The sequence below is a fragment of the Nycticebus coucang genome, chromosome 13, assembly GCF_027406575.1.
Source record: "Nycticebus coucang isolate mNycCou1 chromosome 13, mNycCou1.pri, whole genome shotgun sequence".
In the NCBI taxonomy this organism is placed as follows: domain Eukaryota; kingdom Metazoa; phylum Chordata; class Mammalia; order Primates; family Lorisidae; genus Nycticebus; species Nycticebus coucang.
The window spans coordinates 74936610-74953298 of NC_069792.1; the positions used below are offsets into that span (position 1 = coordinate 74936610).

The 16689-nt window shown below is 33.3% G+C and overlaps 1 protein-coding gene across 3 annotated transcripts in view; it reads right to left on the reverse strand.

Moving 5' to 3' along the window:
* Nucleotides 1–16689, reverse strand: part of CSMD3 (CUB and Sushi multiple domains 3) — a 1164849-nt gene that overhangs the window by 584642 nt on the left and 563518 nt on the right. For all 3 annotated transcript variants that reach the window (XM_053559351.1, XM_053559349.1, XM_053559348.1), the window contains one exon: nt 4339–4442. In XM_053559351.1, coding sequence (XP_053415326.1) covers nt 4339–4442 — 104 coding nt within the window. The remainder of the gene's footprint in view (nt 1–4338; nt 4443–16689) is intronic.

The following is a 16689-nucleotide window of genomic DNA, read 5'->3' on the forward strand; positions in this document are numbered from 1 at the left end:
TTCAAGAAGGATCAGAAATTCAAGAAAACAAATCTATTGTACTGCTTGTTTAAAAAGCATTGTTCTCATACACACTTGGCTGTGGAACCCTAGAATTCTCTGCTACCTGCACCTGCATGGGTCTTTTTACAAGGCCCGTATTCTCAGGGATGGAATATACAGCCTGCCTGTGCACCCCAAGGCTTAATGAGTGGCTATTTGTGTGTGTGTGTGTGGGGGGAGTTTGAACATGTAAGCTGGTGATTCCACATGTACTGCATGTATGGAGTTAGAAGTGAAAAGAAAGTGTGGCCAGCTGCCCACTGGGGTTAGGAGCTAGACCTTCTACAGCCTCCACAGACCAGCAAAAAATTACATATGCCTTAGAATTCTAGGTTCAAACTTATCCTCCCGTGTTGTTAAGAAAGTGCATTTGTCAGGGTAGGAGGATGGAACATAATATATTTGACAATTTATAGCTTGATGTATAATTTTTAATGTTTAGCTATTTGACATACGAGTTTCTATTTGCATTTTGGCTCTGGGCCCTGCTAATGCCATGGGCAGGCCTGCAGTTAAAAAAGTTAAACTTTTTAAGAAATATGCTTCAGGTTCACTCAAATTTACATCTGCTCCTTTGGTGCACAGAAATCCAGTAAATTCTGCTATCACAGAGTCTTAAGAGTTCAAAGAAACTTTTGATCTAATTCCAAGTCTGTAAAATCTCTATTAGCTCTTCAGCCAGCTTCTATTTGAATACTTCTAGGAAACGAGGTCTGGCTAAATTCTGTCATAGTCAGCCTTACTTAAGGAAAAGAGAAATACTTTCAAAGAAGTACAACTTTGTTTCTCCAGACAAAAGCATGTTTGAGGAACTCATTCTCTAGTGATGGACAGAGGAATTTGGAACAAAATTAGGAATCAAATATATTTAAAAAAATAATATAATTCCTCAGAGTAAGGGAACTATAACAATTGATGGAGTTGACAACATGGTAACAGGAATGTGAGAACATGAAAAATATGATATTGTTCTCTTCCATTTTCTTAGCAGCAGAAATAAACCTCAGATTTAGTTGGTCTGATACAGCTTCCATCTGACTATTTGCTATAATATGAGGAAACTTCCTATCAACATATATTTCTTTTCTGGGTCTTAAGTTATCTACCTAAATTTAGCATCACCTTCTGCAAAAAAGTGAGTTAATTATCTGATGCTGCTAGCCTTATCTACTACTTTATTTCATTTAATATATATTTTTTAAAATTCATTTTAAAATATCACCATTCCTACTTCCAATATAAAAGAAAGTAGAGACATCTTCAGTACTTGATAATGAAAACTTTTAAAAAGATGATGAAACCAGTAGTAAAAAATTTAGTACATTTTTTTGAGGTGATTGAAGTCAAATGAGAATGGGTTCAAAACTCTGTAAGAAGCAGATATGAATAAAGCAACAAATTTTGGGTTTACAAAGACGTTCATTTGATAAGAAAGAGTCCAGCTTTTAGATAATGAATGGCTATATTTAAAGTACATAGGGGTTTTCTTTTCACTACTTAAAAATGGTATAGCAAAGACCATTGCCCTAGCTCTTTCTAATTAGAAGGTTTTCTGGTTGATATAGTTCACCTCAACCTCAAACTCCCGGGCTCAAGAGATCCTCCCACCTTAGGGTCCTGAGTAGCTGGGACTACAGGTGCACAACTTTACATCCAGCTAATTTTTAAACTTTTTAAAAAAGTGAGGTCTCACTATGTTGGTCAGGCTGATCTCAAACTCCTGCCCTTAAGTGATCTTCCTACTTTGGCCTACCAAATGCTTGGATTAGAGTCATAAGCCACTGTGCCTAGTACTTGTTTTAAGTTTTACAAAAATCAGAATATATATAATTACAATAAGGGTCTGAATCTTTGCATACTAATCTCAAAGTATTATGATTCTTTAAATGTATGTATTTTTCTTTCTATCTCCTAATTCTCACACACTCTCACTAAACAGCCAATTTACACCTGTTAAAAGAGCAGGAAAAGGTAATGGTTGAAGAATAAAGCTTTAATTTTTAATCCCCACTGGAGATCCAGGACTCATTGGAAACTCTGAATTTAATGGAGTGGGGACATCCACTTGGGCATTCGGTATTGTTCTGAAAAATAATATTTAATGCAATTCTATGTCACTTATACGAAAATTTGTTTTATAAACAGTTATCAACCAATATTCAGAATTCATGATTGTTTTCATAGGTTTCTAACATTGCAATAGAGTAAAACACACAGTTCAAACACTTCATTATTATTATTATTATTTTTAACATCAGAGATTGTACAGATGTTTCTAATCTCGATAAATGTAACCTTTATATTTTACCAGTTCTGATGGATTAGTATTTGAGATAATTTTAACATTTTCCTTTTGTGTCTTAATGGATCATTGTAAAGCTGTATGTCTTTTCAATTTTTATAATTGTGTGATATTGCTGAGCTCAGTTATCCATTTTTAAGGCCATGGTGAAAGGAGGACATATCATCCATGGTCTGGGATATTAGGTGTACAGGATTGCTAATGTTTGATCCAATGCTGAGATATTAAGTTTTTATTTTGTAGCAGATATGTTAGAAAAAGCTCTTAAGAAATATATTTTGCTCAGTCAACTCAATTGACTAGTAAACCTACCTCTTCTTGTCCAAATTTAGAATAATCTAAACATGAAATCCAGTTCTCTTTCTTAAAATGAATAAGGGGCAAATGTCCTATCAAATATATGTTTTTACAATTTTATTTCTGAAGTGCATATGATAGAATCTACGCCAAACATTTAGAGAACGAGTTCTCAAAGACATGGGGATCAATCCCCCAATTTGCTACATATTATTAGCATTCAAGAAACTTCAACTTTTATGAAGTGTCAGGTAAACAATGAGACCTATTTATTTTTAGAATAATAAATGAATTTAAATATAAAACAATCCAAATGTTGTATTATATCAGGTGTCACAAATCCAAATAGCTATAAGTCCAGGAAGGCAAAGCAAAGAATCTTAGAAGTTCAAGTGCAAAATGTACAGGTATCAGTGGGCACAAAAAGTCTATGCCCTGTGTAAAGGGGGCAGAAGATGGCTCCAGCCAACTACTGCCATGTGAATATCCAGGTCTAGGATAGCCACTTTGTCAATAGAAAAACCACAAATTCAGATATTTATGTATCATTTTTGGTTCTTTTAAATGCTGCATTTGACAAACAGTAAAAAAAAAGAAACTCCTTTAATGGTCCTATAGCTCTCTGGCTTCAAATTTCCAACACAATTTTATGCTATAATGGAATATAAGCTATCAGCTATCAAACTACAAAAATATTTAAAAGGCACTATAGATTATTTCAGGAAGATACCAGTTCAGTGTGGTGATACATTTAAGAGGCTCAACATGCTGGCAAAAATGCTGACCATTTTTAGGAGAAGTGTTAAAAACGAGGTTACAAAAGATATTAGTGACATAACCAACCATGTGAAGCATGTAAAGCATGGCCCTTTGTCCACCACACCTTAGGAAGCATAAAATGGGAATGTATGAAGCCAGAAATAGACCACAGAATTGTGTTATCAATGACATCTACGTTGCAAAGAGAAAAGTTGAGGCTGAGGTAAAGCATGCATGAAGATGAGTAAGAAGAGTAGCATTTTTTACTGGAATTTTTGTTTTTTATTTTGTTTTATTTTCCTAAAGATAAGAACTAAAAACCAATAATCTTGAGGCATATACGTAGTAATACACAATGGGTAACTATGAGGTTGAACCCATGTTTTAAGATTCTGAAATCATAGTACTAGAAGGGCTTCTTGTAAATTAAAGGGAGGAACAAGAAAGGAAAAAGGAAAAGAAAATTAGCTTATCTTTAGCCAACTTACACAGTAAGAAATGCACACATGATACTGGCCTTAATTTTCTCAGTTGTTTATGTTAAAAATATTTTTCTTTGCAAAATTTCTATTAGTAGTTCTCAAATTTTGGTGTGCATAGGACCCTGTGATACGTTCATTAAAACGTAGATTGTTGAGTCCATAGATGCTGATTCACTAAGTGAGGTTTGAGGGTCTAGAAATCCGGAGTTTTAGAAGTGCACCAGGCTCTTGCTATGCATTGGTGATGTAGGATGAGCCTACTTTTAGAAATGTCAGGTTAGATGAGAGCAAGCCCTCACCAGACACCAAATCTATGGAATCTTGATCAGGATTTCACATCCTCTAGAACTGTAAGAAATAAATCTGTGTTGTTTATAAGCCATCCACTTTCGTTCTTTTTTTTTGTAGCATCACAAACGTGATAGGCTAAGGAAAAACAAAACATTGAGAACTTACACTTGAAGCACAGTCCTAGGGTCTCCAACTTCACCCCCATCACCAATTGTCAAGGTATCATAGCCAATCTCCAGATCGAATTCTTCAAAATTTATCTGGATAACCTAGCAACAAACAGAAACATACCCCTTAAATATATTGTGTTATGTAATAAAAACCATAAAGAAAGCAATACCAGAGAAACATTCAAAATGCCAAAATACACATCAGACTACCTAACTATATGAATTTGACAGCATTGTAAAAGTCATGTCAGATTATTCCTCAAGTTAAATCATTATATCATCGTATGTTTTTTTCTTGCTGTACAATACTGCACCTTCTGCATTAGGTTTTCAATGAAATGATATGGCTTCTGTTTATAGAATATTCTTGTTTGAAGCATGATTAATGCAAAGCTACTTTGAGAAGGTTTTATAAAAAGTATATGTAGGTGGAGAGTGGTTTTCCACACATTTGCATATATATCTTATAAAATTAACGTGGAAAACCATAACGTGCTATTTTCATTAAGTAGTAAAGCTTAAAGAAATGCTACAGCTAAATTTGAATCTAGATCACCAGATTTAATGATATCAAGTTTATTTCAAGTATTCTTTCGTAACAGGATTCCTCAAATCTATTAAAGTGCTGGTGAAACTAGGAGCATAATACTTTGACAGACACATTATATTATGATGTAAAATTCAGCTTTATTTCTGACTAAAATACACTCAGGCATTCATATATTGTTTACACCTACAAAAAATTCAAATTTATTCAAATACAATTCTTGAATAGGTCTATAATATAATATTAAAAATAATGACCTAATAATCAAAACAGAAATAAATTACCCAAATACTATCTTTTATACAATCAAGCTTTGAGGAAAAAAATTTATAATAAAGCATTATTCATCACCTGATAACAAAAATGAATGCTTAATGTTGCCAATATTGCTTTTTTAGTGATATTCATAACTATATATCATAAATACATACTGTTTTACTAGAAGTTATTTTAACATGAAGGATTTTATATCCTAGCTGTTTTTAGCTACTTAATAAAAATAATTTTTGTGTATACTATTTCTTTTTTTAATGTGTTTATATTATCAGCATTGATTAAAGCAATTATTTTGGCCGAATTTAAAAATAGAATATGTTAAAATTTGAATTTTATATTTTACATGGTCATGATTTTTTAAAAATGTTTCCTTGTACTACTTAGAGTTAAATAAATAAACTTTCAGTTAATAACTATCAATAAAGACTGCTGGTTTCCATTTTTTTTAATTTTGTAAATAATATGGTTTTGAACAATATTAAACATCTTCTGGTTTACATTTTTAAGTATAACTCTAATTGATATACTTACTAGGTAATAAAGCAAAAATTCATTTTCTAACTTAGTGCCATATGTGTTTCTAAAATTGTTCTACCAATTCAGTCACAATTTTGTGCATCAGATTTCTATATTTATACCAATCTAGTAATCTAGTACATTTAAATTATTTCTCTTTTGCATTTTGTTCATTAATAATTGAAGTATTAATGAATAAGTATTAATTGCAAGTATTTTTATATGCTTATTTGTCATTCGTGTTTCTTTTTCAGTGACATATTTATTTGAATCTTGGTAATTTTTCTCTTGGACTTTTTGTCTTATTATTGATCACAAGACTCCTTTATGTCATTGATTCCCCAAAATTTACCATTATAGCAGAAATTGAAAATAACAGTTATAAGACATAATAAGGGTTGAACAAATAAGGTTGCTTGAAATGAAGGTTTTGCTTTGGTTTGTTTTGTTTGATTTTTCCCAGAACTATCCCGCCACACAGAGAGCTAAGATCAATACCTCACTTTTAATACAGAGTGGGCTTGTTTCACTATTGAGATCAGCTTTATATATTCTGAATATTAATCCATTACACTGTATGTGTTGAAATAGTTTCAAGTTTATAACTCTCTTTTTAAACTTTCTTTGTTAAATCATTTGATGAAAAGAAATTATTAATTTCACCAGAGTTGGACTTGCTAATCCTTAATTTCATGACTATCATTTTTGCATTGCCTAATAGTCAAGATCATGAAACTATTTTCTTCAAAACTTCTCTTTTGTTAATTAATTTTTATAGACACAGTGAGGTAAATACGTGTGGTAGGCAGAATTTTATAATGGCCCCAAAGTTTCCAATCTCCTGATGTAGAGGGGCTGTATTATTGCCTCTCCTTCAGTGTAAGAAAGACCTGTGAATATGATGGAATCCACCCTTGATTAGGTTATAGTACATAGAAAAGGTGAAGGACTGTTACATATGTAATTACAGATATAATCACTCGACTTCAAATTACTCAAAAGGGACATTATGCTGAGTAGGCCTGACTAAGAAGTGAGAGACCCATGTGTGCACACACAAACACACACACACACAAATCAGAAGAGGCACTTTTCCGTTGGCCTTGAATATATGTACTACCATACTGCAGAGAAACAGATATAGCAAAGAACAGTGGGTATCCTTAAGAGCCAAGGGCCTCATTCCTAGAATCACAGTAACCAAATTTTGCCAACAACAAATGAGTTTGGAAGAGATGCTGCAAGAATCAGATGAGATCACACCCCTATCTAGCCAACACCTTGATTTTACCCTGATAAGACCTTGAAAAGAACATACTGATAATCCAGGTCCGGAGTCCTTTCCTGTGGAAATTGTGGCATGATAAAATTTTGTTGTTTCGTGCTTCTAATATGGTAATTTTGTTATACATCAATATATCCCTTTCATATTTTCCCTCCAATACGAACAATCAGTTGTCTCAGTACTTTTCATTGAGTAAATAGCCTTTCTTTCCTCAGTGACCTGAATGGCAGACTCTGACATGTATCTCCGGATTCTGTATATGGTTTAGAAACTTTACGTTCTTCTGTCTTGGCCATTTAGTGTGTATCTGAAGTACTGCATATTGGCTTAACTATTATTACTGTAAAATAAGACTTTATCTTACTAGTCAGGCATTCCACCCACTCCATTTTCTTATTTTTCGGAGTATTTTGACTACTCTTGGACAATTTATTTTCTACTACATCAACTTATAAAATTCTTCAAAAAATTCTTTGAGTCTTTTTGTTGGAATTGCACTGAATTCATAGATGGATTTGGAAAGAAATGACATGTGTAATGTATTAACTATTCCTACACTTAAGCCTGGATTAGTTCTTCATTTATTTAGACCTTTAAATAGCTTTTTTAGTAACATTTTTTTGTCTATATCACATTGAAATTGCTGCTATGTGAAAGGGCTTCTATAAGTTTTGGAGTAATCTACTGAAATTTATCTATTATCATACATTTCTAAGTATTTTATATTTCCTTTATTACTTTCTCTTTAACCTATGAAATACATGATATATGCCAGTTGTTTTCAAAAACTGAAATTTTATAATTGTAATTTTCTGATTGACTTCCAACTATATTTTATTGGGTCAGAAAGCCAATTTATATAATAATATTTCTTTGAAATTTGTGGAGATTTTATCACTAGCTTGTGACCATATTTTATAAATGCTATATGTCCATCCCCTAATTTTTAGGTTCGGGGTTCTTTATAAGCTCATCAAGAAGTTTTTAAATTCATTGCTCAATTTTATGTCTAAGGAAATATTTTGTTTGCCTGAAATTTCAACAATGAGAAACTTTATTGAAATCTTCTATAATAATGGTGAATTTGTGAATTTCATCCTGTATATCAAATTCTATTCTTTTGATGTCATAGGATACAGATGACATTAAAACTGATATGTAATTCTAGTAAATAAAACATTTGGTAGGAATACTGTCTATTTTTCATAAACTTTACTTTAAGTGTATTTTGCTTATTTTAATATCTCAGCTATAGTTTTACTATTTTTCTGTTGTGCCTTGTTTTGTTATTTTACTTTCCCAGATTCCTATTTTTATGAAACTATCTCCGAATTTTTATTTTACTTTTTTCATTTTTTGAGTCAGGGTCTCACTTTGTCACCCAGACTAGAGTGCAGTAGCACCATCATAGCTCACTGAAGCCATGAAGTCCTAAACTCAAACAATCCTTATTAAGACCAAGTGTGCCCTTCTGTGTCTCTAAGTGTGGCTGTTGGACTGAATCCAAATTTTATAGAACAAATCCACTTAATCAAGGGATTTGTTCTGGGAAGTTTGGATTCGTTGGAGGGGCCACACTTGAGCATCTGGAAAGCCACATGTGACATTGAGTCCCTGGGTTCTCCATCCCAATCTGAGTTCAGCCTCTCAATGAGCAAGGACTACAGGCATACATCACCACACCTGAAACATTTTTAAACAAATTAATCTGCCCAATTTTTCTTTGAATTCTTAAGTATGTGTTATTTATAACTGTGATTGATGTTTATTAAGACTTATTTCTATAATCTTACTTTATATTTTCATTTGTCTCATATTACTGTACATTTTTTTCTTGGTTTTCGTAAAATAAAATTTGTTTCCTTTTTTCTTTAATTGTCTCTATATCTTTATTTGGAACTTATATTCTCTTTGATTTGTTTTTTGTTTACTTGTAAAATTTTATTATGAAAATTAATTAAGTCAGTGATATGATGTTTTATAGCATTTTGATGTAATATTTTAAAGGTATAAAAGAAATATCTATTTAGATTTATTTATATACTCATTGAGATCTTTACTATTTTGCAAGATATTGAAAACATTGGAGTTAGTTTTTTTATTTTTCCTTGCTTCTCTTTCTTCTTTTGTCCTTTCTACTGACCTTACCTCCTTTCCTTTTCTCTTTCTATTTAAGAAAAGAGCCTATAAGAGTTTCTTTAGTATAGACCTATTGTTAATAAGTTCTCTTACTTTTTGTTTATCCATAATTGTCCCTTTTTTTCTTTCTGGATAGTTTTGTTAATTACACAATTTGAGTTAACAGTTATTTTTATCAAATGACTTTTGTAGATATTTCTCAACTGTCACCTATTGTAAATCCTACTCTGAGATTAATTAACATTTGTTTGTATGTGAGTTTTCTTTTTGGTTGCTTTAAGGTTTTCTCTTTTTCTTTGGTGTTTTTGTTCACTATGAAGTTTCTGTGTGCATGTACAAGATTCGGGTCCTTCATCATCAATTCTGGAAAATTAGTTATTATCTCTTCAAATAGTGTTCCTTTTCCATTCTCCCTCTTTTATCACTCTGGGATTCTAAATCAATATAAATTAAATCTCTTAATTTCATCTTCTGTCTCTTAACATTTCATAATTATACATTTCCTTATTTCTCTATCTTTCCAATTGCATACTTACTTAAGATCTTTGGTTAATTAATTATTTCTTTATTGACATATCTAAGGATTTGTTTAAATTTTAAATTCTTTTTTCTGTAGAGACAGAGTCTCACTTTATCGTCCTTGGTAGAGTGTTATGGTGTCACACAGCTCACAGCAACCTCCAGCTCGTGAGCTTAGGCGATTCTCTTGCCTCAGCCTTCCAGTAGGTAGGACTACAGGTGCCCGCCACAACGCCCAGCTATGTTTTTATTGCAGTTTGGCCTCCACCCTCGGTATACGGGGCCAGTGCCCTACCCACTGAGCCACAGGCACTGCCCTAAATTTTAAACTCTTATATTTTTATTTTAAAAAGTCTTTTAAAACTATGCTTAATCATTTTGGATAATATTTTATTATTAGACTTTAAATTTTTATTTTGTATTTAAATATCTGTGTATGTTGGTTTGATTCTCTTTTGTCTATTTTTTATTGTATAGATAGTAGAACCTCCATATCTGACCACATGCCTACACTGGTGACCTATGTAAGTTGACCTAATTTTCATAGACTAGACATGCACCACATGGACTCAATGGAAGTTTCTTATCTTGACCATTTTGTTACAGTCCCTTGAGTGGTCAACTTAAAGATGTTCTCCTATACTTAAGATATACAGCATGATGGTTTGACATACATTATACATATACAGGCACATAGTAAAATGATCACTATAGTAAAGTATTTTCATCATTTCAGTTTCCTTTTTTCCCTTCTTATGATAAGTTCTTGAAATATAATCACTTAGGAAATTTTCAGTATGCTATTATTAATTATAGACCTCATGTTGTATGTTAGATTTCTAAACTTGTTTATTCAAGATAACTGCATCTTTATCTTTTCATTTATATCACTCCAGTTTCTCCCATCTCCAATCTTGATAAACACCCTTCTACTCTCCATTTCTATGTATCTGACTTTTTTAGGATTACACATAAATGTGATTATGTAGCATTTTTTCTCTGCCTAGTTTATTCCAGTTATATAAAGACTTACACAACTCAATAGCAAAAAAGCCCAAATAACCCAATTTAAAAATGGAGGAATGACTTGAGCTGACATTTCTCTAAAGATATAAAAATGGCCAAGTAGTACATGAAAAGGTACTCAACCTCTCTAATCACCAGAAAAATGCACATCAAATCTGCAGTGAGTGAGATATCACCTCACAGACATTAGGTTGGCTATTTTCAAGGACAAGTGATAAGTACAGAAAAAAAGGCATTTTTATTTACTGTTGGGGGGATGTGAATTGTTGCAGTCATTGTGGAAAACAGTGTGGATGTTCTTTAAAAAATTTAAAAAATAGAACTACTGTATGACCCAGCAATCCCTCTTTTTGGTATATATATAGCCTGCTGTCCCAAAGCCCAAGACCACATGCTGGTACTGGACGATGGCCTATTAGAACCAGGCTGCACAGTAAGAGGTGAAGGGGGAAAGAGTGAAGGACCAAGGAAGCTTCATCTGTATTTACAGCCACTGGCTAGCCATTGTTCACATCACTGCCTGAGCTCTGCCTCCTTTCAAATCAGGGACAGCATAAGGAGTGCAAGCCCTACTGTAAAGTGCACATGCAGGGGATCTAGTTTGCATGCTCCTTATGGCAATCTAATATACCCTCACACCCAATATGTGGAAAATTTATCTTTCACGAAACCAGGCCTTGGTGCCAAAAATATTGAGGACTGCTGTATATACCCAAAGAAAATGAAATCACCACTTCAGATACATACGCAATATCTGTGTTTCCATATTCATTGCAGTTTTAGTCATAATAGGCAAGTTGCATGAACAGCCTAAGTGTCCATTAATGGCTGAGTAGGTATATGGGGTCAGACAAGTAAGTTGCCGATTTCACCCTAGAAAAAGTGCTGCCTATCTCACTGCTGAGTATCACTATAATCACCTTTAAAATACTCCCCTTGGGAAACTATGCACAGATGCCAGAGCCTAGTTCACCCTTCAGAGGAATTTTGGAGCTCCTTCTCTGGAATGGCCATCACAGCTATCCTCTTGTTACCTTTGGTGTCCTGAATGTCATCTTTTCAATCTTTCCTTTATGCCTTCCTTTCAATATTTCCTTTATCTTCTGGAAAAGAGAAAATTCACTGGAGGCCAAATAAGGTGAGTAGGGAGGGTATTCTAATATAGCTGTTTGTTTACTGGCTAAAAGTTCCTCACAGACAGTGCCATGTGAGCTGGTGCATTGTTGTGATGCAAGAGCCATGAGTTGGTGAAAAGTTTGGGTTGTTTTCATCTTTTTCATGCAGGCTTTTCAGCACTTCCAAATAGTAAACTTGGTTAACTGTCCAGCTGGTACAAATCCATAATGAATAATCTCTCTGATATCAAAAAAGTTTAGCAACATTGACCCTTGATTTGGACTGACAACTTTTTGGTCATGGAGAACTGGCTGACTTCCACTGTGCACTTTGACACTTTATTTCAGGGTTGTGTTGATACACCGTTGTCTCATCACCAGTGATAACATGGCCCAAAACATTAGCTTGCTTTTCAAAAAAGTCTCGTCAAAATTCTACTTTCTTCCCTCCCTCCCCTCCCTCTCCCCTTCCCCATATTCTTAGATTATAACTGGGTTATAGCTTTCATATGAAAGCCATAAATTCGTTTCATAGTAGGGCTGAGTACATTGGATACTTTTTCTTCCCTTCTTGAGATACTTTACTAAGAAGAATATGTTCCAGCTCCATCCATGTAAACATGAAAGAGGTAAAGTCTCCATCTTTCTTTAAGGCTGAGGGAGGGGGGAGGATGGGCAGAGGGAGGGTAATTGGTGGGATTACACCTGCAGTGCATCTTAGAAGGGTACATGTGAAACTTAGTAAATGTAGAATGTAGATGTCTTAACACAATAACTAAGAAAATGCCAGGAAGGTTATGTTAACCAGTGTGATGAAAATGTGTCAAACTGTTTATAAAACCAGTGTATAGTGCCCTCCCCCCAAAAAAAAAAATTCTACTCACTTTTATTTTTGCTCATTAGTGAGATCCCATTGCACATACCTTTCTCATGCCAGGAACTTCAGTTAACATTGTCCTGTTTCTCTATCAATGTTTACTTCGTCTTCTATACTTCTCAGTACACTAAAAATTTTCATGCACAATTTAATAAATTTTTGCAATGTTTTGTCAGTTTTGCTATTACTGGCTTCCCTGTCCTCTTTTCATTAGTGACATTTACTCTCCCCTCAGAATAGTATTTAATCCATTTGTACACTCCTGTCTTCATGCATTATCCCCATAAACTTGGACTAACATGTCCCGGTTTTACTTCCAATCTTGCCAAGTTTAACAAGAAATTTAATGTTTGTTTATTGCTCTAACCCAAGCTCCAATATTCTTTCAACAGCACACAAAACATCCCCCCCAAAAGGAAAGAGACTAAGCAAGACACTGTCACACATTGACATAAACACAGCTGTGAGACACTGATATACCAAAGTTATGAAACCTTCCTGAGTAGTTTTTTGTACAGTGCTGCCAATGTAAGTGCGTAGCAATAGTTCACTAACTTAATTGTCAGGCTCTACATGCACCAGTGTGTATAAAATATATATAAAATATATGCACACATGCTGGAATATTATTTAGCTTTTCAAAAAGAGATCTTGCCATTTATAATACCATGGCTTAACCTACTTTGGCATTTTATGTGTTTTATCTAATTATTTCAATATTTGATGCCTATAAAGGTCTGACTCTGCTTGTTATTTCAAGTGATTCCTTCATGGTGGATTATTTCCTTAAGTGTTTAGTTATATTTCATAGTGAACCCATATTCAGTTTAAGATTCTTAAACGTTAAGAATCCTGGGAGCCTGAATCTGGTATAATTTAGGTCATTTCCTGCATCTGAAGCTAAGGGTTACTACCACTTTGGAGTGAATTTAATAACCTTTGGTGGTCTTAGCTTAATGCTAAAGTTTCAAGTTCAGGTTCTTTACCTAGTGACCCAACCAGACCAAGCCCAAATCTTAGATTCCTAATTCTAGAGACTTAATCAATATGCTCAGGAAAAACGAAACTTTCTTCCCTTTTTATCTCCCATTTGTATTTCAGCTTACCAATTGTTCTTTGTATTTATTCACATATAAATGTAAGTGTGTGTATGTGTTTCTTTGCCTGGGTTTGTATCTTGTAGATTTGCTTTGCTTACTTGTAAATGTGTTTCCTGTATTTTGGTAAGAGCACCTCTCAGAGTATCTAATCTATCAACCCGTCACAAGAATAAATCCCATGATCTACTTTAGCCTAACCCATTTCACAGTAGATCCACATTGCATTGCAAATAAAATTATGGGATGTCTCTTTTCATATGGCAATATTGTCTAAAAAGCTAGTAAATAAAAATTTGAATGCCTAATAAATGACTTACTGATTGATTGCTAGTTCCATGTCAGACCCTTACTATCCATTATTGTTTAGTTATATCCTAAAGAATATGGACACCCATTTATTGTTAGATTTTATTTTTCCTAAATTTAACTGAGAATCATGCATGCATGTATGCAGCAATAAAAACTCTACCTCATTTTAAATTAAGTCAAGAATTAATTAGTAACTAATCCATATCCCCCAAGAACTTAATCACTGAACTGTCACTGAAAATTTAGGCACATAATTTTTAAATACTTTCAATGACACACAATTTCTGAGAAGCTAGAATACTCTGATTGAATTTATATAACACATTCATTCTAATTTTATTCATTTATGCTTAGTTTTACCATTATTTTTCAAATAGTATTATAGACTTACATTTTATATGAGTTTAAAACTCTGTGGATTACAATATGAAAATAAATAAAAATAAAAAGTATTTTTGTATCATTTGGAGTCATTTATAGAAATAAAGCACTAAAGACAGTATAGCAGCCAAAGACAGTATGTTGAGTCCTCAAAAAGAAAAAAAAGAATGTATAAAGGAAATTTGGGGAAAAAAGCAAACATACAAACAAAAATTTTTAGTCTGCTTTAATAAGAAATATCGGAGGTCTTGTGTAAAATGTTTCATCTTTATGAATTCTACAACACAAAAGTAACCAAATATCTATATACCATATATTTATCTTTGTAAAATATGGAAATCAAGTGAAAAGGTAATATGAAAGTATCAACAAATTGTTATCCATGTAATATGAATGCTTTCTATGAAAAGGTACTATAACGGCATCAACAAATACTCCTTGAGGTAATATGAATGTTTTGTCCACATGTTTTCTTGGATGTAGGGCTGAACCATTTAGTAAGGAAATAAGAACAATATCATGCATATTATTATAAAAAGAATGCCATACCTTTTGCTTATCTTACTTGTTCCTAATAATTTATGGGCAAAAACAACAACAAAAATAAAAACTGCATTTAGCTCATAGGACTCATGAAAGAAAATCTGGAATAATAAAATATGCCTCTAATAGTCTTAAACAATTTGTAATTTGTCTTAACATTTTTAACCAAGTAAGCTATTCTCTTGACTTCCATTTGGGGTGTGGTGATTCTGCTTATTGAGGGTTTTATTGAACCTTTTAATCTACTGAGGGGTCTATTAAAAATAATATGCAATTTAACATTGGCTTTCCAGAAGTAAGAAACCTGTAGATACCACTAAATATTAAATACTTATTAGATTTGCTTCCCAAAAGGCTCAGAACATGCATTTTTTTATAGGCTATTTTGTTAGAATAGGTACAGAAGCTTTGTCTTATAATTTTCATCCTGAGTACATGAACACAGGGTTTAAAACTATGACTTCCACATCATCATATTTTCTGAAATCATGCATATTTCCCACTTAATGTATTTCATTAAAGAAATATTTTTAGTAATAAATAACTTATATTATGTAAAGTACTGGTCTAAGAATTATACTGGTATTCCTTTATTTTGACCCTAAAAGTATATGCAGTATATATTTGGGCGTTATGTTGGTCACCCAGCACATGAGTAGCCTCCTTAGGTTTGGGGATTAGGAGTCTTGGTGAGAAGTACAGCTTACCTTCCAATATGGTCATCCTGCAATACCCACTATTCATAGTCTCTGAGGCGCAGGTATGAGACCTATGCTTCCCCTATCAGGCACACATCTACAGTGTCTAAAGTAAGAAACGAAGATGGTAAACTCTAGCAAAGGGTGGCAAAAGGTGCAGTAATATCCAGTTTCAGGGGTGACAGTTGTTATAATACATAAAAGCACTGAAGTCCTAGAGCAGCATTGTCCAACAGTAGAAAAACAATCCTCCAAAATAATGCCCAAAGAACAAGAATCTGTGTAGCAGGATAACAAGGTAAAATCCTAAAGAGATGAAGTGGGTTTTGCTTTATTCCAGGCTTATCAAGAAACTATTCCACTTTCAAGGAAGTTAATCTTTACCAGTCTTACCCAGAAGAATATGACTTTCTTCTGTGATCCTGTGCCAATCACATAGTTTCAATTCTGTTTTCTCTAAAGGGGTATCTTTTATGGTAGTTACAGTGTTTGTTTTCCATAATTGTACATTAGATTTGGTGATAACTTAGCTTTGGCCTCAGGTCTTTAGACAATGAAGAACTGGATCTGGATATAATGGAAAGTCAGTACATCACTTAGAGATTCTGGACTTTTCTATGTGTGTATATGGTAAATGGGTGAGTTTTTAAAACTAACTATTAATGTACAATTGAACCTCTGTAAGTTGACCACCCAACGGATTGTAACAAACTGGTCAATATACAGTGGTGGTCAACATAAGGAAGTCGGACTGCTGTACTGATAAGTACATGGGGTGCATGTCTGGTCTATGACAATTAGGTCTACTTAAGAGGGTGGTCGATGTAGGTACGTGGTAGGTAAACTATGGAGGTTATATTATAGTTTGAAAGTATACCTCATGTAGACATTCTTTAAATTGAAGGCAGATGGAGGATTTATCTAGATGTACATTTGATAATCAAAGGGAAGAATATGGCAGATACAATTGATTGCCAACCCAACAGCCATCTTCATTGTTCAACCTTAACCATTT